Below are 23910 nucleotides of genomic sequence, written 5' to 3'. Positions count from 1 at the left end.
TTAAACACCTGACACATATTTAGATCCATCAAAACTGAACTCTTTTGAACTTTTGGAGAACAAAAACAGACAAGACAAAATAAATATTGAACCACTAACTTAAACCCTAAAACATCCTGCTGTCATTGCAGCTCTCTTCAAATTTGATAGGCAGAGCACACACATTTTGAGAACGAAATATTGATATATCTATGTCAGTGCTGCAATTAGCAGACGCCAATGTCCTCCATGTTTATTATTTAATTCATTAAATTTTTTTCCCCCAGGATCTGTTTGGAGCAAGTAATTGGAAAGGCAGAGTGGCTGCCAAAAAAACATCTGACCAGAGGGCATTGTCCAACAGTTCAGATAGTAAGTAACTAAATGCCTGAATCAACCAGGGAAAAAAAACACTTAGCAGAGCTTGAGTCATTGATTAACAAGCATGACTAGATTGACACATGAAATGCGTAGGATGTAATTATCTTTTTTTTTTAAGTAACATCTGTAATATTTAAGAAAAAGAAGATTTACAAACACTGTTTTAAGTTTATGTAAATGTTCCCCCTTCAGACATTAGGGTCCATGAGAAAGATGATATAAAGCTAAAGTTCTATATCCCAGCTTTTGTCAGAATTTGAACTCATAACCCCTTGGATTAGGAGCCAAGTGCTTTATCACTCTGCCAGTATGCTGTGTTAGTTTACTGGTAAATCAATTCTAAATCTTTGACAGCTTTTTCTTATCTATTATAACTTGCCACTTGTTTCTTTTTATTGTTTTATTTTGTTCTATCATATTTATTCAAAGACTCCCACACCTCACACTGGCTTGTGACTTTTCTTTTATTACCTCTCCTTCTATTCCCATTCTCTACCGTATCATTTCATAATTACTGAACACACTTATTTGGACAATCCTTCTAAGCCAGTACAGCAAAAAGTTTCAATATGTTGATGCAATTGTTTCGACAATAATCATGTCTTGACAAATCCATTCAGATAATTGATTGAACTGAAAGATAATTTCACTACCAGCAGAGAAAAACTCACAGAAAAGTATATTGATCATTTCTTACCTAGCTGTAGTTCCAGGTGTTGCTGGGTCTGGCCTTGAACTCTTTTTTTCTTTTTATAGCCTCTTGTGTTGCTTGCTGGCAGCACATCATAATTGAACAGAGTTGTCTTTCTTTGTCACTGGCCCTTATATTGAACCTCACTAGCTGACATCATTGATCTGTCTCTCTCTCTCAACTGGTCTCAAGGCTTTACCACATCATCTGTTGCTGAATGTTTCTGGGTTTCATGTGTCTGTTATTTTTTTGTTGTTTTGTTTTGTTACTTTTCTGTTAGTTTGTTTTTGTGTGATAGTTTATGTTTTGTCTGCGGTTGTCTTTTAACCCTTAAAACGCGTGTGGTAGTTTAGACTCGAAACATCAGAATTTTTAATTCCATTTTGTTTGCACTCACTGTAAAACAGCTCAGCACTTTAAGGGTTAAATACTCTTTGATGGACATTTGTTTGTTGTAGAATATTGTTTTGTTTAATGCTTGTAATATTTTAAGGAAAATATTGCCACACTAGATGATGTGTTTAGCGCAAAGCCTTTTTTTTTTAAAGGGGGAAAAAAAAGGAACAACTGTAAAAGATATATGGATGAAAACAGTTATGGTTTTAAGAAAAATCTTTGCATAAGAATTGTCTTGTGGAAAAATTATCATAGCGAAGTTGGACTAATAAAGAATTTCCCATTAAAACTGACGAGAAGAACAGACTCTTTTATTTGGCATTTATATTGTTCTCATTATCAATTAGACTTTTGTCTATCAAAATAATGAAACATTCATGTTGTCAGATGTGCCACTTTAGTTAAACATTGAATACAGTATAGCTTTAGTTCCAAATCTTAGAACTCAATTGGATAAAATGATTACTCCACCCCAGAACAAACTTGACGAAATATAAATCACTTGTACCAATCATATAAATGTATATAAAAAGCTTGACTGACAAATGTTATGAATATTAAATAAAACACAGTGAGCAATGAATCATTAATGATCAAAAGACTGGCCACCAAGGACTTGCCTTGTTGTCCTTCTATAATTTCTCCAAAAAGACTTTGTTAGATGAATATATCACTCTTCACACCTAGCTAGTACTTTCTTTTGGTGACCCGCAGATTTATTTACTAAAATATCTTTTCAAGGACTTCCAGAACTTTTTTTCTGACCCAAAAAAAAAAATATTACCGACCCATATTTTGGTCAAGGCTTTAATTATACACAACTTGACCTTTAAATTGGTTGGTTCAAACACCCTATGTGCTGTTTTTTTTTTTCCTTTTTTTTCCTCTTTTTTTTTCGATTGGAAAAAATCAATAAATCTGCTGAATGTGATATATATTTGTCCTAGTCGAATCTAATATATCATCTCTCACATTTTTATAAATAATACATCAACAGTTAATTTTAAGGTAAACCAAATACAGTTAACAACACTCTCTGACTTCTGTTTTCTCTTTAACTAAACCTGCATTCACTCCAGCAATGTTCAGGAATGTTAATTTAGTTTGAAACATTAAACTCTCATTTCCTTTGCCTCCCCAGGTGGCATGGATTCTATAGACTTTGGCAGCATACAAAAGACGGACATTCTAAACAATGCTGCCGCCAAAGCCAAGATATCTGTCAAACCCAAAGCACGCAATCGACAGTCTAGGAAGAAAAGAGATGTATGTTTTTTGTTGTTTTTTTTAGGGGGTGGGGTAATTTCTATACGTAGAACACAGAATGACAGGCATTAAATCCTCTTGACAAAAGAAGATTAATACTGCTTAAAAACAGTTAGTATAGAACAATTCGCTTTTCTTATTTCAAGATATCCACCCTTTAAGCAATAAAGTACAAAAAAAGAAAAATACAGAACTACCTGGCGGTGTTTTATGGGCTTAGACTGTCATCTTAACTCTTTCTCTCTGTAATTATTTACCACATTCTGGTGGAATCAACGCTGGTATGTCAGTTAGGAGAGAAAGAGTTAATGTTCCTTAATGATTTCTACTCAGCCTGTCAACATCCCCTGCACCAAACAGGAGCTTTAGTCTAGGGCATAATATTATAATAGAAGATATCAATCATGTACAAACTTTTGGTTGAAATTTTACCCAGATCCAGGAATACTAATTCTATTGACATATTCAAATCTTTATAAACCATAGTTCTGATTTTTAAAGAAACATACAAGGAATAACATACCAGTGTTTGGTTGACCACACACTTGTTGATATTATTTGGTACTCCTTGTTTTAGAACCGTAAAAAATTGTAACAATATGTCAGAAAATGTAAAAAAAAAAAAAAAAAAGATGACTAGCGCACAAATATTGTAACTTTATTCTTATGTATGTTTGCTAAAATAATTTTTTTTTAAATGCATTTCACTTCTCATTATTTTCAAGTCGTCATCATCATCATCATCATCATCATCATCAACATCATCAAAAGCCCTGGACAGAAATCCTGCTGTCTTGGGTAGTGCATAAATGTCGCCATACAGTTCTAGAATTTTGGGTTTCCCAGACCTGTCGAGATGGAGATCAGCAAGTCTGGGGCAGTCAAACAGAATATGAGGCACGGTTTCCTCTTCTTCCCCGCAGCAGGGGCACAGTGAATTGAAATTAGGCCATAGCCTCGAGAAATATGAGCCAACAGGACAATGGCCTGTCCTGCACTGTGCTATAATAGCTTGCTCAGGCCTGGACAGCCTCCACCATGGGGAAGTGCGGTCAGCACGCCTCATGCGCTCCCAGACTCCACGGGCTTTTTGGGACTTGTCCCAGCACTCAAATCACTTTTCCATTTTAGTTTTTTGAATTTTTAAATGTATTTCACTTCTCATTATTTTCAAGTGGACCACCAGGAAATATTTCCAAACTTTTTGATTTTTTTCAGACACCATCACCACTAACATTACCTAGCCTGAATGAAGAGTCCCCAACAAAGCAGGTTCCTGAAGATACAAGCTTTGCACAAAGTGAGTTGACTTTAATTCTGTCTGTAAAAGTTCTGTTTTCTTTTGTCCATAAGAAACTTATGGCAGATTCATTTTTATCACTCTTTTGGCACATTAGTTTGACTCTATTGGCACATTAATTTAGGAAAAATGATTCTGTTGCCATTATTTTTTCTGTGTTGAACAATTAAATTTGTTGTTTGTTTTGATATTAGTAAAATCACTAAATTTAGAAAGCCTTCAGCACAGAAGACTCAAAAGTAAAGTAGCAATTATAGATAGAACACTGAACCATAATCTTCAAATGCAAAAACAAAATCTAATAAAATATTCAGAATGACACAAAGATAAAGGCACATTCCTCGTTCATTATGCTGGGACAAATTTGTACAAATGCTCCTTTTTCCCTAGTGCTATTAGAGCATAGAATGGGTTGCCTGAGCCAGCCAGGAAATCCAATGACTTGGCAGAATTTAAGTCATTGGTTAACATAATGACTAGATGCATGACGTGTAGGATGTAATCATCTTTTTTTTTTGAAGTAACTTCTGTATTATATACGATAAGATAAGATCTAGCTGTTAGGTTTTAATTCCAGACGAGTCCAACTAAACTGTTTTAGAAGTATTCCTTTCTTTAATGCAGTCATTGAATAAAACAAGTATAAAATTATTATTTTTTAACAACAATGAAGAGAACTTTTATTGACAACACTGTAGATGTAAATAGGTGAAGTTTAGACTTAGAGATAATGACACGACTAGTAAATGCTAGACTAGGTTTTGAGAAATAAAAAATCCATATTTAAAAAGATATAAACAGTCTAATCTTGACGACTCTAGAGATAAGGAACTTTTTATGAACTTTCAAGATTTAGCTTGACGACTTTCGATGGTTCCCTTCGTTATTATTAAACTTCTTGTTCGATATTCGCTATCAGCATCAACTAACTTATTTAGTTGGCCTTTTGCCTGTGTTATTGGATTTCGTTATTTGAGTGTTACCTCCGTTTGACTTATCTGCATAATACGCAGTGCGGAAATGCCTAACATTTTAGAGGCACAAGTGAAAAATCTTAATTTAAAGAAAATAAAACTCACTTTAATAAATACACGTCATTCTGTCACGTCTGCAGCTTCTACTTCCACCTTCTCTGTGCTATTTATAACCTCCGCTGCAATAGATGTAATCATGAGTACATCAGAATTATTCAGCTTAGACAAACCAATTATTCGCTATATTTTTATCCATAGTTACACCAGAAACATGTACATAGGCTGATAACAGTCAGTCATGTACAGAACATCAAAATTAACTAGATTTTTGTTGTGTGAGTAGATAGGATCTTTTAGTAAGGAATTTTCTCATTCTATATTGTATTTCTATGTACCACATATCAGTGTGTGTGTTTATATATATTAAATGATCCATAACTAGATAACACAATTTTAAAATAGAATCACTTCCTCTACCAAGGCTTACATTAGCTGTATTTCTAGAGCTGAGATAAAGTTTTGACCAAGTTCATTTTCATTAAACCAAACTAGTTACCCTGAACAAAGACAGCGATACAATGTGTTGCCCTCAATTCCCAATATTAAGGATGAGTGCATTGTTTCACTCGACCATGCAGACCCAGTTGTGACCTGCATATTTTGTTACTTTAAATGCAGACAAATCCATTAGTCCGCCAGGGGTCTATTTAAGTTAAATTCGTACAAAGACACCAATATGGAGAAAAAATTACTATATTTTAAGAAAAATCTGGTTATTGGATACACATGGATGTAGTGAAAGACAGGTTCATTGGCTATAGTTTCAATTTCCTGTGAATTTGTTCTGATTAGCTCTAATCTAAACTTCTTTCTATAATGATATGATATTTTTTTTCCAGAAATTGCAACATCAAGTTCTGTAGTGGAGCAACCAGAGAAATCCCCAGTGAAATCACCTGTGTCAGACTTACCAGCACAACCATCACCCAAGCTGAGTAAAAAGATTGAGCCTGATGGCTTAAGGTTGAACCTGACTTCTCTAGGTACCAGCAGCAAAGGGGATAAGGATCTACCTGGGTCACCCGTAGCAGCCCCAATTGTTGGAACTCCATCTTCAAGCAAAGCCTCCACACCCTCCTCTCCAGGTCATAGGTCAACTATTTTATTTAAACCTGGAGAGTCACAGGTCAGCAGCTCTTTGCTGACCAGCCCAACCAGCCCAAGTATAAAGGCATCCTCCGAAATGAACATCACTGAAAAGCCCAGCTTAGACAAATTTTCCTCCAGCAGTCGTGGCATTGACAAACTACCCCTAACCTTTCAGCAAGAAGAGTCAATGGACAAACCATCGCACACTCTTCATCAAGGAGGGTCAGATCTAAATGAGGATAAGCCAAACATAGACCTAAAGTCAAGAATGAGCCAGTTTGAAGCCAAAAGTCATACTTCTGAACCTGCCCTGAAAATTTCAGATCCCAGCTCCAACATAACAGTGTCACCTAAAGAAGATTATAAAATCAAACGGCAGGTTCGCAGTAAAACTCTCCCTGGCACTTCTGAAGAGCAAGCATCGCCACGTGTGCAGCGCACAAGTTCTCATCGTATCCCGATGACAACCACCGGGTCCCTTGAGCAGCCTCTACAAATGGGTCTTTCTTTGGCTTCAGAGAAAACACCTGACTCACCAACTGCTAGCTGTCCGCAGACACCGCCAGTGTCGTCCAGCGTGAAGAAACTAGAAAACTGGAGATTCCCCTCACAGGATCCTCATGCCATCTCTGAACCTCGCTGGAAAGATATCATAAGAAAGAAGAAAGAAGATGCTGATGATGCTGAGAGCTCTAAACACGCAGTCTCTGATTTACTAAAGCAGAAGTCAGGCTTGGCTGCGGATAAAAAAGTTGAAACAGTGTCATTGAAACAAAAGGATTTCACACCAGAAAAAAAGGTTGAAATTAGCGCCAATTCTTCTGATGTGACAATTGAGAAATCTGTTTTATCTAAAAAGGAAAGTTTAGAACTGGATGTCTCAGAGTTAAATTCTGTAAGGCTGATGAAACCTAGTCAGGAAGGGAAGTTGTCCGCTACCGTTACAACCAATTTGTCTAGTGCAACTGGTATGGACAAAAATAAGTTGTCTCAGGGTGCTGGTTCCTTGGATAAAGAGGAAACAGCCAAGCCCAGTACTAAAGACATTAGGGGCATCTTTGGAGGTAGTGTCAGAGACTCATTTACAAAGTCAAGTGAGATCTCGTACAATCGACCTGGAAGTGTTAAAACACCTGCTTCTGTTTCCGCGTCTCTGGGATATAAAATGCTAGCATCGCAGGGTTCTTCCAAGTCCTTGAAACCTGATGTGCCTTTGAATGTAAAGCAGGATTCTATTTCATCCTCTGCGGCACAGGCTCTGAGCTCAGCCTCCTCATCTGTGACTACTACTCCTCCTACTTCCTCAACGACCTCTTCTTCCCAAACGGTAACTGCACCAGCGGCAGCGGTCAAACCTATAACTAGTGTTCAATCTGCCAAGGGTTCTACAAGCTTTGCGTTCCCCCCTAAGCCTGTTAGCACGCCTGTCTCTAAGCCCGCCAGCTCGCCTGTCTCTAAGCCCGCCACCTCGCCTCTTTCTCCCACCCAGCCTGCTTTCCATAGTGTCAAGCCTTTTGGTGTTGGTATCAAACCTTTAGCCTCTGACCCTTCACCTGCTGTGTCTACACCCTCAACATTTGTGCCTACGTCAGTGTCATCCTCCTCTTCTGTTGATGCACCTGCACCCTCTGCCACTCACATCACTTCTACTCGCCCACATTCCTCTTTCACCACATCCGCCACTCCCAAACCTCAAGTGTCAAGCGCATCAGTTCCCGCACTTCCGCCAAAGTCTATGCTGCACACCAAACCGGTGGACAGCAAAGTGGTCCTTGAAGAGAAGAAGCCAGAACCTACTTCTAATGTTCCAGCCTGGCGGGCCAACCTCAAGAATGATGCCTCAAAGAAGGAAGTGAAAATAGAAATCATAGAGAAGACGCCAACTCCCAACTCAGATATCCTCAGAAAAGGGAGTGATAAGGCTAAGAGCAGTCAAGTCACAAAGGTATACAAGCCCAAAACATCAAAATTGTCATTTTCATGGTCATGGTTTTAGTATTCAGATGCATTAATTTTATGTTGTTTTTTTTCAAGATCTTTCGGGAGTTTAGCAAACCTCTGATGGTGCCGAAAAACAAATGTAAAATTCTTAGTTTTACTTGCCCTCTAACGCTAAAGTTTTGGCTAAATAGAAAGTTAATTGTATTAGACGTCATTCCATTCTAAGTCATTTTCTTTGACAAGCTCTGTCATTGTATGAACTAGAAAATACTTTGTGATATTTAGGACACGACTTTTTAGTTTCTTTATTTCAGCAATATCTATTGAGGTGGTCTAGAGTTAACATTACCGGATGTCAATTTTGATTTTTTTTTTCACTTTCTAAATTAGTCTGAATGTTTTGTATTAAAAAGCTAAGATATTTGCAGAAAACAAAAATTTAAAAAAATAGGCCTTAATTATTTGTTGTCTGTGTTGATATCTAGTAATTAGGTTTTAACTCTGGACTAGCCCAACTAAACAGTTGTAGAGGTATTCATTGCTTTAATGCAGTCAAACAGGAACAAACTTTACATTTAATTTAAAAAAACTATAACCTTCATTAGGCTTGTCTTTGGGTCAGAAGGAATAGTGCAATATTTGACATGACTACATCTATTCACCTATAAGAAATATATATTTCTCCGCACCTAACTCATATAACACTATGTCTCTTGAGTTCAACGTTTGACATCTCTGCTTATCCCTAGTGATAACTTTAGTTTTGGTGTCAAATTAATTATAAAGTTATAACTCGGAGGAATGGAGGTCCTAAGCTAATCTTTGGTCACTAAATCTCTTAATGTAGACTTACATCTAAATACAATAGAAGTTATTTACCACAATGAAAACAATTGTGCACTCAATCGTCTACTACAAAACAAGATGTTTACCACAGTTTTGATGTTAATAATAAGTTTTATTATGGATAATTGAAAGCAAATAATCCTGTAAAATGTTATTCACCATGAAACAAGATGATTTCAGTCTTAAAGTAAAACAATTTAAAAAGATTGAGTTTTAACAAACATAATTCAAATTCAACAAGTGTATTCCACCATTGTGAAGTATTGAAAATTTAATAAATGTTTAGTATTTACTAATTGAAAATTTAATAAATGTTTAGTATTTACTAATTAAAGTATCTTACTGCCAGTGAACTATCACCCTTTCTATTAGAATTTTTTCTAGTACTGTCTCTTACAATAATTATAATTTCTATTAGCAAGAAAGGATCTAACATCTTCAATAATGTAGGATTATTGTTGCCATTTTCCTGTTTCGAAAATCTTCACAGACCAACATAGCTAGAAATGTTCCGATGTTTTTTATTACACATACATACACACCTGTAACATGAATTAAATATACTATTGATTTTGGTAAATTTTTTGGCTTTTTCTATTCACATATATGTAATGTTAAAAGATGTTTTTAAAGGTTTTATTAATTTAATGATTTCTGATTAGCTGTACAATGCATTAGAGAGAATGCTTGAAAGGAAAAATAGTTCTCAAAGTTTTCATGGCATTAATGTTGTGACTAAACATTATAATAAACTTATACTCTGAAGTTGAAGAATCCCAATAAATCACAAGAGCTAGGACATTTGATTGACATTTTTTTTCTACCAATTTTTATTTTTGATGTAATTCTGTGTTCATGTAGTCAATAAATTCACTTCTGCTAAATGTGAACTTGCAGGTGACGAGTTCAGTGTCAAGTTTGTATTTGACGTTTTGAAATTTGTTTTTTCTGGCTTATCGGTGGACTTTTTCTAATCAATTTTTTCAAAGTCTACAGGTTTTATTGCTATTTATTTATTGTTTTGTTTCCATTCATTTTGTTGAATTCTAAGTTTTACTTCTGCACATTTTATTTTCATTTCACGTGTTCTGTCTTTAAAAAAAAAATCCTTCAAAGTTAGAGTATTGTTTCTCAAACTGTATGGTGCAGACACGCACATCTGCTGACAATGGGACTGTTAAGATGTAATCTGGGTTTTTTTTCATTGACATATATTTCCAATTTTTACAAATTAAATTTTTGAATCAAGTGAAGGAAATTTCATCTTTTTAGACTTAAGTCCTTGACCTTTCATACTGTTTTAGCAATATGATCAATTCAAAACTTCCTTTTGAAGAACCATTTCAATATGTCTTCACCAATGTGATTCTAATGTTGTCCGTCTCTCTTAAGTCAGTATGGTCAAAGTTCTCAAAGTAATCATGCTTTTTACCTGTTTGGAGCAAAATAAAAGAGGACTGCTACAATATGTTTTGCTAAACACAAGAAGAATCTTATGACGATCAAGCCTACAGACCTTGCTGGGAGAGTTTCCATACCATCTAACACGAACATAAAATTTTTTGGTTGGTCTTGGGAAAAGGGGGGGGGGGGGGGGGAGAGAGTCGAAATAAAAAATATTTGTAACTTTTGGTTTCTCTAGTAAAAGTTTGAGAAACACTGGGCTAAACTATTAGAATAAATTTCAAAAAAATGATCTAAAAGAAGTAATTCTACTGTTATGCAAGTAAAATAAGTTTTTAAATCATTTATTTCTTACAATGAATTTCTGAGTGTAATTTTTCGTCTCAATATTTTATTGAGATTTCTAATTTTTTTTTATTTTCTCAAACAGAAGGATTCAGTGAGCAGCACAGGAAGTAACATTCAGCTGGACAGTGCCTCCAACAGATCTTCCAAAGTCATGGACATGGTCAAGAACTTCCAGAATTTAAAGATAACCTCTTAGGAGTCCCAGTGGAAACTGTTGATTGAAACTCGTGTACACAAGCTTGACACCTCAATCATCAGAAGTTTTAAACATTTCATACTTGCTCTCTTGGAAACAAAAACAGTTTTATTTGCGAGAGAATGGATCTTTATAACATCAGAAATGACCTTGGCGGAGCCCATTGTTTTGGTAGGGAGAGACACTCTTGTTATATTAATATGCATTTCTGTGGGGAACACTGGATTCCTTTATGAGGGTGAAAGCTTCTATGTGTGAGAAAGTTGACATTTTGTTAAGAATATTTATTCCAACCAGGACTTAACATTTTTGTTTTAATAATACATTCTAATAATATACATTCCTATGTGTTTACTCTACTCCGGACATTTTTTTTTTTTATTTCAGATCCTTTATATAGTTTAGAAATAGATTTTATATCGGTCTAAATCTGTATAAATTTTTTAAATTACAAATATATATTATTAACATATTCATTAACAAATGCCTTTCTTGCTTGGTTGATGAATATTACTTGTAATTGTTGATTCTGTACATGTATATGTTAAACAAAAATTGCTGATTCGACCAATGATTTGCACCTTTATAGGCCTTTGAAGTTAAAAGCTTTATGTTTCAAGAAATATTGAGAATCATAATCAATTCTTTATTTCAAGAATGGCTATCAATTATAGACGACAAGGAAATTGTTTGATACCAAGGCTCTGTTAAGTTTTTAATTTGTATCGTGTGCTGAAAGACTTAACTTGAAGGCATAAACATTGTGAAACCTTGTGTTACAGCTCTGAATTGCTTTTTGGTAAAAGTTTTCATTTTTCTTTCTCCAAGTTTTCATCACCAAGTGTAATATGGGAGATTTAGTCTTTTTTTTAATTGCATCAAGGGGTTTTAAGCGTGTATGTATATAAAGAGGTGGAGATTTTACGCATATAAAAGCATCAACAAGAACAAATAGTAAAGCGTCTAGCTATTTATTTATGGTCTTTGAAGGCCTTGTAAAACACCTCATGAAATTATGATCTTGTGTGATGTCCTAATGGTCCAACAGACTAAGGGATAGCTGAAGATTTCTGGGTTACATGATGTCTTTGTTGTTTCTAAATTGTTTATAAATGTGCTTACAAATTTCAAGAGTTTATAAGAGTTGGCAACAGAAGTCACAACTGATATTGTGAATACATCTTTTATTGTAAATAATAATATTTTGTCAAAACTATGTATATTGTCTTATGATGTTTCACATATATTCTCAACTTGTCTTTGTTAGTCTTGACATTTAAATCAGGACTAGAAGAGTGTACATAATGTGTAGATATCCAGAATCTTTTTTTTTTTCTTTTCTTGAATTACTTTATGTTGATTGAACCCTATTTTATTTTATTTTTTTTTAATCATTATAATTTTCTAGATAAAAGCTTTACTAATAGTAATAATTTATCACATTTTTCAGTCTGAAATATTTGTTGTTTTTGGATGTCACTTTACCATGTAATATTTTGCAAGACTTTTTAAGCAGTAAGAATTAGACTTCTTCTTCTTCTTCTTCTAGCCAGCTTTATTGCTGCTGAGCTGTGAGCTCTTTCGCTGACTGTGCCAAGGAAAAAAAGTGTGCTGTTTTCTTCAGTAAGAATTAGACTTAAATTAGCTCAAAATGAAGATGCCTAGCGATTGTGCATAGACACTTTAAAAAAAAAAAAAGGAAACACAGTGTATTTTGGTTCTGTACTATTTGTTACAATTTAAAAAATGATTCAAAAGCTTCAACTATTTGTCAATTTATTTTTTTTTAATTAAAAAAAAATTATTAAAATTTTACTTTCATATAACTTCATAATTAAAAAAAAATATCCTTTACATGACTTCAGTCATCTGTGAAATGACCTAATGCTATGATATAGACACTTAAGTCATGTGTGAAATGACCAAAGCTATGATATAGAAACTTAAGTCATCTGTGAAATGACCTAATGCTATGATATAGACACTTAAGTCATGTGTGAAATGACCAAAGCTATGATATAGAAACTTAAGTCATCTGTGAAATTACCTAATGCTATGATATAGACACTTAAGTCATGTGTGAAATGACCTAATGCTATGATATAGACACTTAAGTCATGTGTGAAATGACCAAAGCTATGATATAGAAACTTAAGTCATCTGTGAAATTACCTAATGCTATGATATAGACACTTAGTCACCCGTGAAATGATATAGACAATGACCTAATGATATGATATAAACACTTAGTTGCCTGTGAAATGACCTAATACTATGATATAGACACTTAGTCATCTTTGAAATGACCTAATGTTATGATATAGACACTTAGTCACCTGTGAAATGACTTAATGCTATAGACAGTGTTAATTTGTATTTCACAACTTCTTCAATATTCGTACCACAAACAGAGAAACAATTTGTTTCCCAAATGCATTTCATTTTTGTTTGTTTTCAAAGGCATTGCTATATTCTATTCCATACTTTATATTTTAGTCAAAGTTATAGATTGTTTAACTTAATTGATTAAGTCAAAGGTCTTGTCACAGATTATTTCCTTGCTAAGTGTATGCAATGAAGTCATTTAAAAAGTGAAATAATGCCCTATTCATTTTCATTTGAAATATTTTGTCGTCACTGAAACAAAAGTTGGCCAGTACTAATGTCTTCGAGGATTCATTCCATTTTAATTGTTGAACATTAACCAAGTACCCATTCAGTTTAGAAGTACTAACTACATATTTACTATTTTCATTAATTTAAAGTCTTAGTGCATGAAAATTTCAATTTAAAGTAGTTTTGATGTAATAGGTACACAGCAAGTTGAATAATATGAAGAATTTTTTTTGAAACTGCTTTTTTGTCAGGGTGTTGTGGATTTTAATTGCATTGTGATGTACAAGATTTACGATAATTTTAAAATCATTCTCGTATACAAATCAACATTACTGGATGTGTAAAGCTTAGACCCTTGTGATAGTTAAATAAGAGTTTATTGCGAAATGATTTTGTACTTGATACGTTTACAAATCTTTGTGATTTTACAATTTATCTCCCTTTGTTTAATATTATATGGCAATCACACAAAAGTCAGTAATAGTTAGAAATATTGTGATAGGAGATAGGAAATAGATTTAGCCTTTAGAAATTGTAAGACATTTTATTTTTAAATTTTTATTTTAAAATCGTGACATTTTCTTGTGTTCAGTACGCACAGGAGACAATAAAGTTTACTTGTACATTTTAAGATGTTCTTGTTTTCATTGTTTGATTGAATGATTGAGTGTAGGATTGTTCTAGAGTTGTATGAAATCAACAACACCCTCTGCATCTGGAATAGCTGTTTTTATTTTACTTCATATCCAGTGGCGATTTGCCATCATTTGAGGGCCTGGGGGGCTTGACCTCTGGGGGCCCCTGCATTTTGCATAAAGTTTAATGTAAAAAAAAACAATTTTGAACACTTATTTGGAGGGGGAGGCCTGGAGGATTCTCAAATTCTTCCCCCACCTCTATCAATGAAGTTAAAAAAAAAAAAGTAAAGTTTTTCAGACCTTGTGATCTATAAGGCAGAGGATGTAAAGGTCATCTGTTTCTGTGGCCTACACAATGACCAACCACCTTTACTTTTCCCCAACTAATGTCAGGTACCCGTTAGAGCTGGGTGGACTCAGAGGCGCCCAAAAATCCAAGAATTAAAAATTCCAGGATTTGAACCCAGGTCCTCCGGTTTGGAAGTCAAGCGCTTTACTGCTCAGCCACCAAACCTCAATGAAATATTAGAGAAAAATTCTGATACACAGCAGACTATCAAAACCAAAAAAAACTGAAAGTAACAGAATTTAGGTATGTAGATATAGAATGGAACAGAATCTCACAATAAGTCAATATGTACAGAGTAGTTGATTAACTACATTTTAATATAACAAATTTAAATAACTAATGTCTACTATCATTTTATTTTTTTGCAAAGCTTATATCAACTCACTTTGTCTGGTAAAAAGTTTGTACACGTTATTTCTCAGACAACCAATTTCGGATCAAGCTGAAATTTAGCAGGATTATTTCAGTTTACCTGATAATGCAAGAGTCAATTTCAAAAATTAACTAAGTAGGTAATGAATTATTTTTGTTTGGTATCTCGAACAAAGGAAAGAAATTGAACTGCTGACATAAGCTGAATTAGTCCCCTTTGTAGATCGCCAGTCTAATTTTTAAAAAAATAATTTAACGATACAATCTTCTCTAGTCATAAATACCTCACTAGCTGAATGGTTAGCTCGTCGGCCCGAGGAAGCGTGAGCCACAAGTTCGAATTCAGGTCGAGCCCCCCCCCCCCCCTTAAAAAAAACGCTTGTTTAAAACAATTACTGTAAAATCCACCCCTAGATCTCCTTTTCTTTCTCTCCACCACTTCCCCATTCCCCTCCCAACTGGTGCAGGCACGTGATAGGATCATTGCGTAGTGAGAAAGCTGATAGCTTGAAATAGCACTAAACAAAAACAATTGGTCAAAATATTTTTAATCGCACACATTTATTGTTTGTCTAGAGTCTAGACTACTCTAGATGTATTAAAAATTTAATTATATGTCAGATCCAAACTAATTGATACAACTATGCTTGGTATAAGCTTTGTTTTCTTACTTATAATAATAATAATAATATAAGGACCTACACGTTGACTCTTCCCCATACATTCAACAAGGGAAGGGCAGCGAATTCTAGCATCTATTACGTTGAATTGGACGGCTCGTGATGTGCAGAACATGTTCTTAGGTTACACTGTGACTATTCTTTAGTTCATATTTGTAACATTGCTAACATTTGCGTTTCAAATGCACATATGTGGGAATGAAGCAATTAATAGTAAACTTTTACTTATTCTAAATTTAATATTCGCTTTCTTGGTGAATGATAAATCGAATCTATCTTCTCTTGATTTAATAATAAAAATTTCCACATTGTTATATGCTTACGAGTCTTGGACGCTGAGTGCAGATCAAAAGAATTGAGATGCTGCAGAAGGATCTTTGGTATCACATTAAAAGACCGCATCACAGACAAGATATTATAGACAGCGATTGGACCCCATGATGACCTGCTAAGTATTATAAAAAAAAAACGCTAACTAAAACTCTATGGCCATATCACAAGGTCTTCATGGCTCATAAAGACCTTCCTTCAGGGAACAGTACCAGGAAGAATATGCGTACAGTCACAAAAAAGCCTTATATATATTATGTATATATATATATATCAAGAGGGATAAAAAGAAAGCTGCCCTGTCTGCTAGCCCTAAATCAGAGGCATACACATGTACGAATTGTGGCAAAGTCTGCCGTTCTAGAATTGGCTTGATTAGCCACACCAGATTCTGCCCCGTCTCAAGATTAAGCCAAAACCAGTGACTCATTTGGGCGCATCCATTGCCTTTCGAGACAAAAGGAGCCATATATATATATATATATATATATATATATAAGGCTGTCTTGTAGTATGAAGATTAATCAGGAATGCAGTATTTCCCGTGGCTACGCAGCCCCAGCTGTGAGGTACATACTTTGCCACATCCAGGGCAAACATATCCATTGTCCACCAATGGTCGATTCAGATTTTCCTTTCGCCGTCTGTCCTAGGCAACGGATTCTCTTTTGGTCTCAAATGTGTATCCCGCGGCTTTTGTAAGTGAACTCCCGCTGTTTGGTTCTGAAGCCGCATGCAACCAGGTGCTCTCTTCTATGTCAAGGCAATCTGGCGCCTAAGAAGGTCTTTAAAGAGTTTCCGTGGGGCGCCTCTGTAGCGTCGACCACCTTTTAGCTCACTTTATTTAGTGACAGTAAAAAGTAGTGACCTAGCCAGGAAGACTAATGACGTTGCAGAATACGCAAAAAAAAAGAGAATATTCTTTGGGCTTGCGACAAAGACAAACGACATCATTCCCTGCGACCAAGGGATCAGTTAAAGAAACCGACAAGATTAAATGATTATGTGTCTTAATGAACTATTGAATGTTGATTTTTTAAATGTGATATGTTTCATATTCATTGAAGCGTATATGATTATGTTATGTTTTGTTGATTATGTTTGTTGTTGTTTTGTTTTATTTTTTTTATGATACTCCCCGAAATGTTTTTTTTTTTTTTAAAGAAAGGGATCGATGTTGATATGGTGCGCAATGGTGCACGCGTTCAATATAATAAAGCCATGACACTGATGGTAATTGTTTGCTTATTGCTGACTGAGAACCTAGATCTATATCAACAATGTAACATTGTTTTTTTGTTGTTGTTGTTGTTTTTTTATTGAATTTCATCCTTACGGCACTGACATAGATATTAGCATTAAAAGTGAAAGTTGGACTCAATCTCAACATTACAACTCTGGTACAAAGGATTTCAAATGTAGGTACAAGACAGGACAGGATTGAAGAGAGGACAAGAGGGACTACTATTATACATTTAAAAAAAAGATAGTACAATTCCTTTCTTCTAAAATTAGGTATGCTTTTCTATATATTATTATTGCTAAGTAGAATTGAGTTAAAGATTTTCAAATTAAAGTGTAGGAGCCTCCACTTGCTACTTCGGCTCTTAACATTTTATTTTTTAGTTTTGTGTTTTTTGTTACGTCAAATTTGAAAATAGGAAAATGGGAGTAGTTTGTATGTAATTTTAAGTTTATAAGATACTTTAAAAAAGAATTTTAAATACACAAGTTATGGAATTTTATTAACATTATTTTTATGATATGAAATAAAAAACAAAAATTAACACTTGATTGTTGCTCCACAACTATAGTAGTAATAATAATGATAATAATAATAATAATAATAAATTAGTAAATTCTGCAATATAAATTATGACCAAAAAAAAAAAAAAAAGACTTAATCACATAAAATAATTTTGTCTCCCCTGTTGAAACTACAGTAAACTATCTTGTATTGTCGCTATGAAGCAAAAAGAATTTTTTTTTTAAAGCAAAACATAGAAGAACAATAGGCTAATTCTTAATCAAATGGGAACCAAGTTGAATCAGGATCCACTTAATCAAACAATTAACATAATTTGGTGAAAGTTGGCGGATCAACAATTATTTTCATGGACCTTAATGATCCCTTAGTCTTTTAGACAGGCCATCACATATGATTTGTTGACCCATCAATCTCCATTCCTCGCTGTCTTTGGCCAGAATTAGATTGTCTTTCATTGACAAGACCGTCCATTCCTTGATGTAGTTCTATCACAGGTTGGACTCTCCTCGTTTGCCGAGTTACTTTTTCCTTGTAAAAAAGCCCTTAACGCACCCCGTGGATCTTGATATATGGCCATACAGTCTTAGCTTGCGTTTTTTTTTATTGACAGTGATCAGAAGACTCAATCACCATTGTGATCCTGTTGTTGGATTTCTTCCCTCTTTAGGGGATACCTAGTATCCTTCCGCATCACCTCGATTCCGTAGGATCCTCCTTTCTAGCTCTGCAGTTAGAGTCCGATTCTCAAGCACACAAAAAAAGTCGCCATGAGTTTAGAGAACATCAATCTTTTATGCCAAGTGCACTACTTTTAACTCATTCTACCCTAATTAACGATGCCGTAGTTGATTCGACCCCTTTTAATTAAATTAATTTTTGGCTTTATAAGCTTAAATTTTTTATATAAAAAGAGCACGCATTCTCTTTTAACTCTTTCTCTCCTGACGATACCAGCGTTGATTCCACCAGAATGTGGAGAGAAAGAGTTAATTCTATACCAAAAAAAACTTTTCTGATTACCAACAAAAATGTTATTGAAGTTAAATCGTAACAAGGTAGAATGTACCAACGTGAAAAATGAATAAAATATATTAGAACTTGGAAAATAAATACGGAGATAAAGAGTTAAAATGTCTTTCCATATTGTTTTTGAGCATCGAAGGTTTTGCTATATACTGCAGTTCTTGCCAGTAATACAAGTTTGGTTCGCTCGTTTGAGACGAGAGCACTGAGGTGCCAAAACTTGCCACTTTTTGGTCTTCGATGTGGATGTCAATGTTAAAGAATGTTCGCTGTTGGTGAATAATTTTTTGTTTCGGCATTGATTTGCTAACCGCATACTGCTAAATTCGTGTTCATGCTGTCCACAAATTCCGCTAACTCTTTCACCGTTCCTGCCATTTTACATTGTCGTGTAGAGTTGTGTAAAAGCAATTGGAACCCTAAGGCCAGCAAAAGCAAAACAAGACCTCCCTTCTACAGGCCTGAATGAACGGTGTACACCTCGCATGCACCGTTCTGTCTGACGGAGGAGGGGTGAGACTCGGAGTTAAACTCGAAGTTTAGTTTTGCGTTCACTTACAGTGGCACAGACACTCCGGACTCGCGGACTAGAGATGCGGCCGGAGGTCGCGTACACCGGGGCCCCCGTCATTTTCCTTTGATCTACCAGGCTAACAGTGCGGGACACGCCGTTTATGCCCATTGAGTGACTGCGCCTGGACGTTGACAGATCGCTGTGGGAACTCTTTTACATCCCCTCACAGTGCAACGAGGTCTCGCACCCTCTTAGCCACTCCCACAACAGCCTAGCTGTTCTACCCTTTTGGCCTAGCCGTTCTCTCTCACGACCGTTTCCACCCGGGCGCTACGTTGAGGCAGGGCAGCGTGCCCGGGACCGTTCCTTCCAGACCATCTTATGGCAGTCGCAAAATACATACAAGTTGGTGATTTTTTCTCCCATCAATAGTATCAGTACCTCGCAGCCTTCAAGAGCAGCTTCCATTGTTCTTTTACGCAAGATATTTAAAAGTGTTGGAGATGGAAGGCACTCTCGTCTCACTCCCAATGTGGTTTGGAGGTAATCTCCAATGTTACTGTTGAAATAGACAGCAGTGGTCGTCTGGACGTAAGGATTATGGATTAATTTAACTGTTTTAATTTTTTACTTAATCTATGGTATCCCAGGCTCTGTCGAAGGCTGTGTTGGAATGAACAAAGTCTTTGAAGAGGTTGTTGTCTTTTCAGTGACATGTCTTGCAAGGACATTGAGACACTCAAATCCATTTAGTTTGTTCTATTTTATTAGTGTCATGAAACATTCCGGATGTAGACACATACTTTGTCATGGGAATTTATTTGTTTATTTAATTTTTCTTTAATCAGTAGACTATTACATTGTCAGAAATACACAAGACAAAATGGTAAGTTTCATGTTCTTACGAAGGATGAAGGCTGTTCAGAAATTGTTCAAACTCCATGATAATTACGTTGTTCCCTGTTGTACACTCGTGAGCGTACACACCCACCACTTAATAAATCTCACATCCCACACGAACGAAGTCCTTGAACTTAAGATTCTTTTGGAAATAAGTGTCTCTCTTTATCTTAGACCTAGACTTAGGTCCTCAAGCGCCGTTCGGCGCATTGGGCGGCAATCTGTCTCCATAAAGATCTGTCATTGGCAATGTCTGAAGCCTCCTCCCACCTGGTGTCCACTGTTCTGAGGTCCTCCATGAGGACGTCCCTGTTTGCGCTTTCCCTCGTATTGGCTTCCATGTGATCGCAACTCTTAGTGTGTGTAATTCATTTTTACGTACTAATTAATTGCCAGTGGATGCTTAAAAAACCGAAATACCTTATACAAAATGTTGTTGTTGTTTTTTTGGTGACAGATTTCATGTGTAAATGTAAACATTGGATACTTAAATAGGGCTGATCAACGCAAACAATGTTCCTGAACATCACGCAGCCATCATCAGGCTATGAATGAGGCTTGCGTTGTATACAGGCTGAAAGGTTCAAGGGAACTTTATCACTTTGACCGTTTATTCGGCGTCATTAGTATGGAAACATCAACGAGCTAATTGAGCAGGGCTCCGTTTTCCAGAGGTTTTTAATTTGTATCTTGTCATGAATACAAGATTGAGGTTTTACAACATTACATAAATTGGTGAAGCAAATTAGATAATGATCACGAGCATGTCTGGTACAGCTTAATTTTATCCGCGAGACAACATTATAGCTTTGTGCGTCATTGAACGTGTAGTGTTTTTTTTTTCTGTAATTAGATATTTCAAATCTGTTCTTAATTAAATCCGTTTTTTTAATTTTTAATTAAAAAAAAAATCTCATGACATAACGTTTTGTTTTTCTTGTTCAAATTCATTTTAGATATTTTAAATTAATATTAAAATTAATATTAAGATTCAAAGTTCGAAAATAGAGTGTTTAAAAAAAATAATTATAACATCTAAAAATATACATTTAATATTTGTTTCCCTTTTTGTTGAAAAAAAATAAAAAATTTCTTGAGGTCATAAAAAGCTATTTAAGTTAACAAATGACTGGGGACATCTTAAAGGAGACTACTCCTGTTGATCAACGCACATATCACATCTCCTGAGCCCATTGTCATCACAGTGCATACAGCGTAAGGCACAGAACTCTTCAGTGAAGTGATTCCGTAACAAGGATTTTTTACTTCCGTGGCAAAAGTCACATGGCACAAATCTGTAGCCTCCACACTTGTCACACATGATTCGAACCACAATTTTCTGAAAACAAACGAAATTAAAGCGAATTAGCTATATGAGCAATATCTAGCAAACAATAAGCTTTAAAACTTTTTTTTAAATTAAAAACTTCTACAAACAAAGACCACCAGTGGCGTTGCTGAGAGCTGAAAGGGGTGTGCGTACCGCACCATGTAACACTCATCAGGGCAGGAGGCTTACTGTGTTTAAAGATTTGACCTGGCATTAAAATGAAATCCAGGGCACGATACGTGGGTCTTATGATGAGCATCCGTTCATACCTGTCCACATGTTAAGTTAATGCATCAAAACCCGAGCATTCGCATCAGGGGCTAAAACTTGTATATGTAATTGCAGGGCCGGCCTTACGCCACTGCAAGCCATGCGGCCGCAGTTGGCCCTGCTTTTTCATAAGCCCCGCGCTAATTCTAGGTGTAATTTATTAAATTAAATCATTATAACTTATTATTACAGGGTCTCCACGGCCTCCTGATTATCCAGGAGCTCCTGGAATATATCTACTGAAATTGCAAAATAAACGAAAAAGCCCTGAAAATCACCTAAAATTATTAAAGTCTCCAGAAAACACATAAAAATTTCCTGAAAAATAAACAACATTTTCGTTTTGGGGTGTCATTCAATATGGAAAACGCCAATACTACTAGAGTGGGTCCTGCACAATCCATTTAGCATAGGGCCCTGTAATTCGTATGGCCGGCCCTGTGTAATTGTTACATTGCAATTATTTGTTAAGTCTTTCTCTCCGTAATTATTTACCACATTCTGATGGAACCAACGTTTTTGTCGTCAGTTAGGAGAGAAAGAGTTAATACCACTGGTCTCGGTTTCTGTAATAAAAGTTCCTACAAATGTCAATCACAAATGTCTGTTGGAACTTTTTATAAGAAAATATAAAATCATTCAAAGCAGATAATAGGAGACGTACCCACCGGCCTATTAAGTGCCGGCCCACTGGACATTTGCTCAAATGAACATACAGTCAGTCCTTTCATGAATCAGGGGGTAACAATAAAGTAAAAAAAAAATACCAGAAACAGCCCTACCCGCCCCCGCCCCCCCCGCTCCCAAAAAAATTGAATGTTGTGAGCGAGTCACGTTCGTGTAAAATAATGAATGTGATATATCGGTTGTTACATCATCTGCCCAATAGATAGTAAAGTCTGGAAGGGGAAATTTACTTTTGGCTTGGATAAGAATCCGAGGGATACTGGGTTTGATTCCTGGTGAAGACTAAGATATTTAATTTCGGTATCTTCATGGCGCCTCTGAGTCCACCTAGTTCTAAAAGGGCATCTACTATTATTTGGGGTGATTGGACGTTGTGCTGGCCACATGACACCCTCGTTAAACGTGGGTGACAGAAACAGACGACGTTTACATCATCTGCCCAATAAATAGCAAAGTCTGAAAGGAGAACTTTACTTTAACACAGACTCTTGACCTTTCTTTCCTGGCTAGCAATACAAATTTCACTAACTGGAAAGCTAAATGACTTAGTTTTGTTTGTTTTCTCGTTTAGATGTTAAAAGCCTAATTTGATATAAAAATAATTGAGTTCCATTTTTTTTTAAACCCTCCGGTGTTGAAAAGCAAAAGAAATACCTGGTAAGCGTCCAGAATGTGTCTCAGTTCGCCGGCTTCGTTCAGTCTCTCCAACTCTTCTGAGCCCTGTGTGAAACATGGAGGTCACTTGAAACTTGATTGTTTTTTTTTTATTTCAATTAATTCCTTTTCTTGTTGGTTGAAGAGAGATCAACTAAAGCGTATTTATAAAGTGCATGTTGCTTTCTTTTATTTTTGAGTGTCTGTGTTTGTGTGTGTGTGTTTGTGTGTGAGTGTGAGCCTATGTGTATGGGTAAGTGGAGGAGGGTGTGTATGCGTTTTGTTTGTTTGTCTTGTCACAAAGTTTGTCTGGGTGGATTCTTGTACACGTTTTTGTTTCCACCCAAGTTAAAATTTCGCACAAGTATTTATTGTCGAAGACTATAAATGAATCAATTTAAAAAAAAAAAAGTTAATCAATGGACCTCATTCACCAATCGTAATTGAACACATTTAGCCACGTCATAATATTGATAAAACAATGAAAAATGCGTATCACGTGACAGCCTTTATGGATTACATAATTTGTCTAGAAGATATATAGAATCACGTGGCTAAATGTTGTTTGTTTACGATTGGTGAATGAGGTCCATTACAGGTAATTAACTAGTAATGTTTTATATAGAAAAAGGGGAAATAAATATATCTAGATCTATATGGCAGTAATTGTGTAGTGCTTTCCCTTTGCAGAATTTAAGTAATCGGTTAACATGCATGACTAGATTGACCTAGGAACACGTGTAGCACATAATCATCTTCTTTTTTGAAGTAACGTCTGTATTTTATAAGATAAGATAAGATAAGATAAGAAATACGCTTGGGTTTTTTTATTTATATATTTTTTGTTTTTTTAGGTGTTTTGTCAAGTCGGGTCATGTCAAGTCTGCCGGTTTCGTTCAGAATGTATC

General features: G+C 35.4%; 2 protein-coding genes across 7 annotated transcripts in view; one reads left to right on the top strand and one right to left on the bottom strand.

Annotated features, from left to right (window-relative positions):
* LOC106053703 (mucin-5AC-like) overlaps positions 1–12656 on the top strand; it is an 81377-nt gene extending 68721 nt beyond the window's left edge. For all 3 annotated transcript variants that reach the window (XM_056037620.1, XM_056037622.1, XM_056037621.1), the window contains exons 7-11: positions 267–351; positions 2589–2713; positions 3932–4013; positions 5887–8081; positions 10758–12656. In XM_056037620.1, the coding sequence (XP_055893595.1) occupies positions 267–351; positions 2589–2713; positions 3932–4013; positions 5887–8081; positions 10758–10871 (2601 nt within the window). In that variant the 3' untranslated portion in view covers positions 10872–12656. The remainder of the gene's footprint in view (positions 1–266; positions 352–2588; positions 2714–3931; positions 4014–5886; positions 8082–10757) is intronic.
* Positions 12657–21081: 8425 nt separating this feature from the next.
* Positions 21082–23910, bottom strand: part of LOC106053705 (glutaredoxin domain-containing cysteine-rich protein CG31559-like) — a 49624-nt gene continuing 46795 nt past the window's right edge. For all 4 annotated transcript variants that reach the window (XM_056039211.1, XM_056039210.1, XM_056039212.1 and 1 more), the window contains 2 exons: positions 23003–23068; positions 21082–21400 (listed from right to left, as the gene is read on the bottom strand). In XM_056039211.1, coding sequence (XP_055895186.1) covers positions 21212–21400; positions 23003–23068 — 255 coding nt within the window. In that variant the 3' untranslated portion in view covers positions 21082–21211. The remainder of the gene's footprint in view (positions 21401–23002; positions 23069–23910) is intronic.

This window comes from Biomphalaria glabrata, chromosome 8 (genome assembly GCF_947242115.1).
Source record: "Biomphalaria glabrata chromosome 8, xgBioGlab47.1, whole genome shotgun sequence".
NCBI classification, from domain to species: domain Eukaryota; kingdom Metazoa; phylum Mollusca; class Gastropoda; family Planorbidae; genus Biomphalaria; species Biomphalaria glabrata.
The sequence above is the reverse complement of the archived record's forward strand: the minus strand, read 5'-3'. Positions and strand labels throughout refer to the sequence as shown.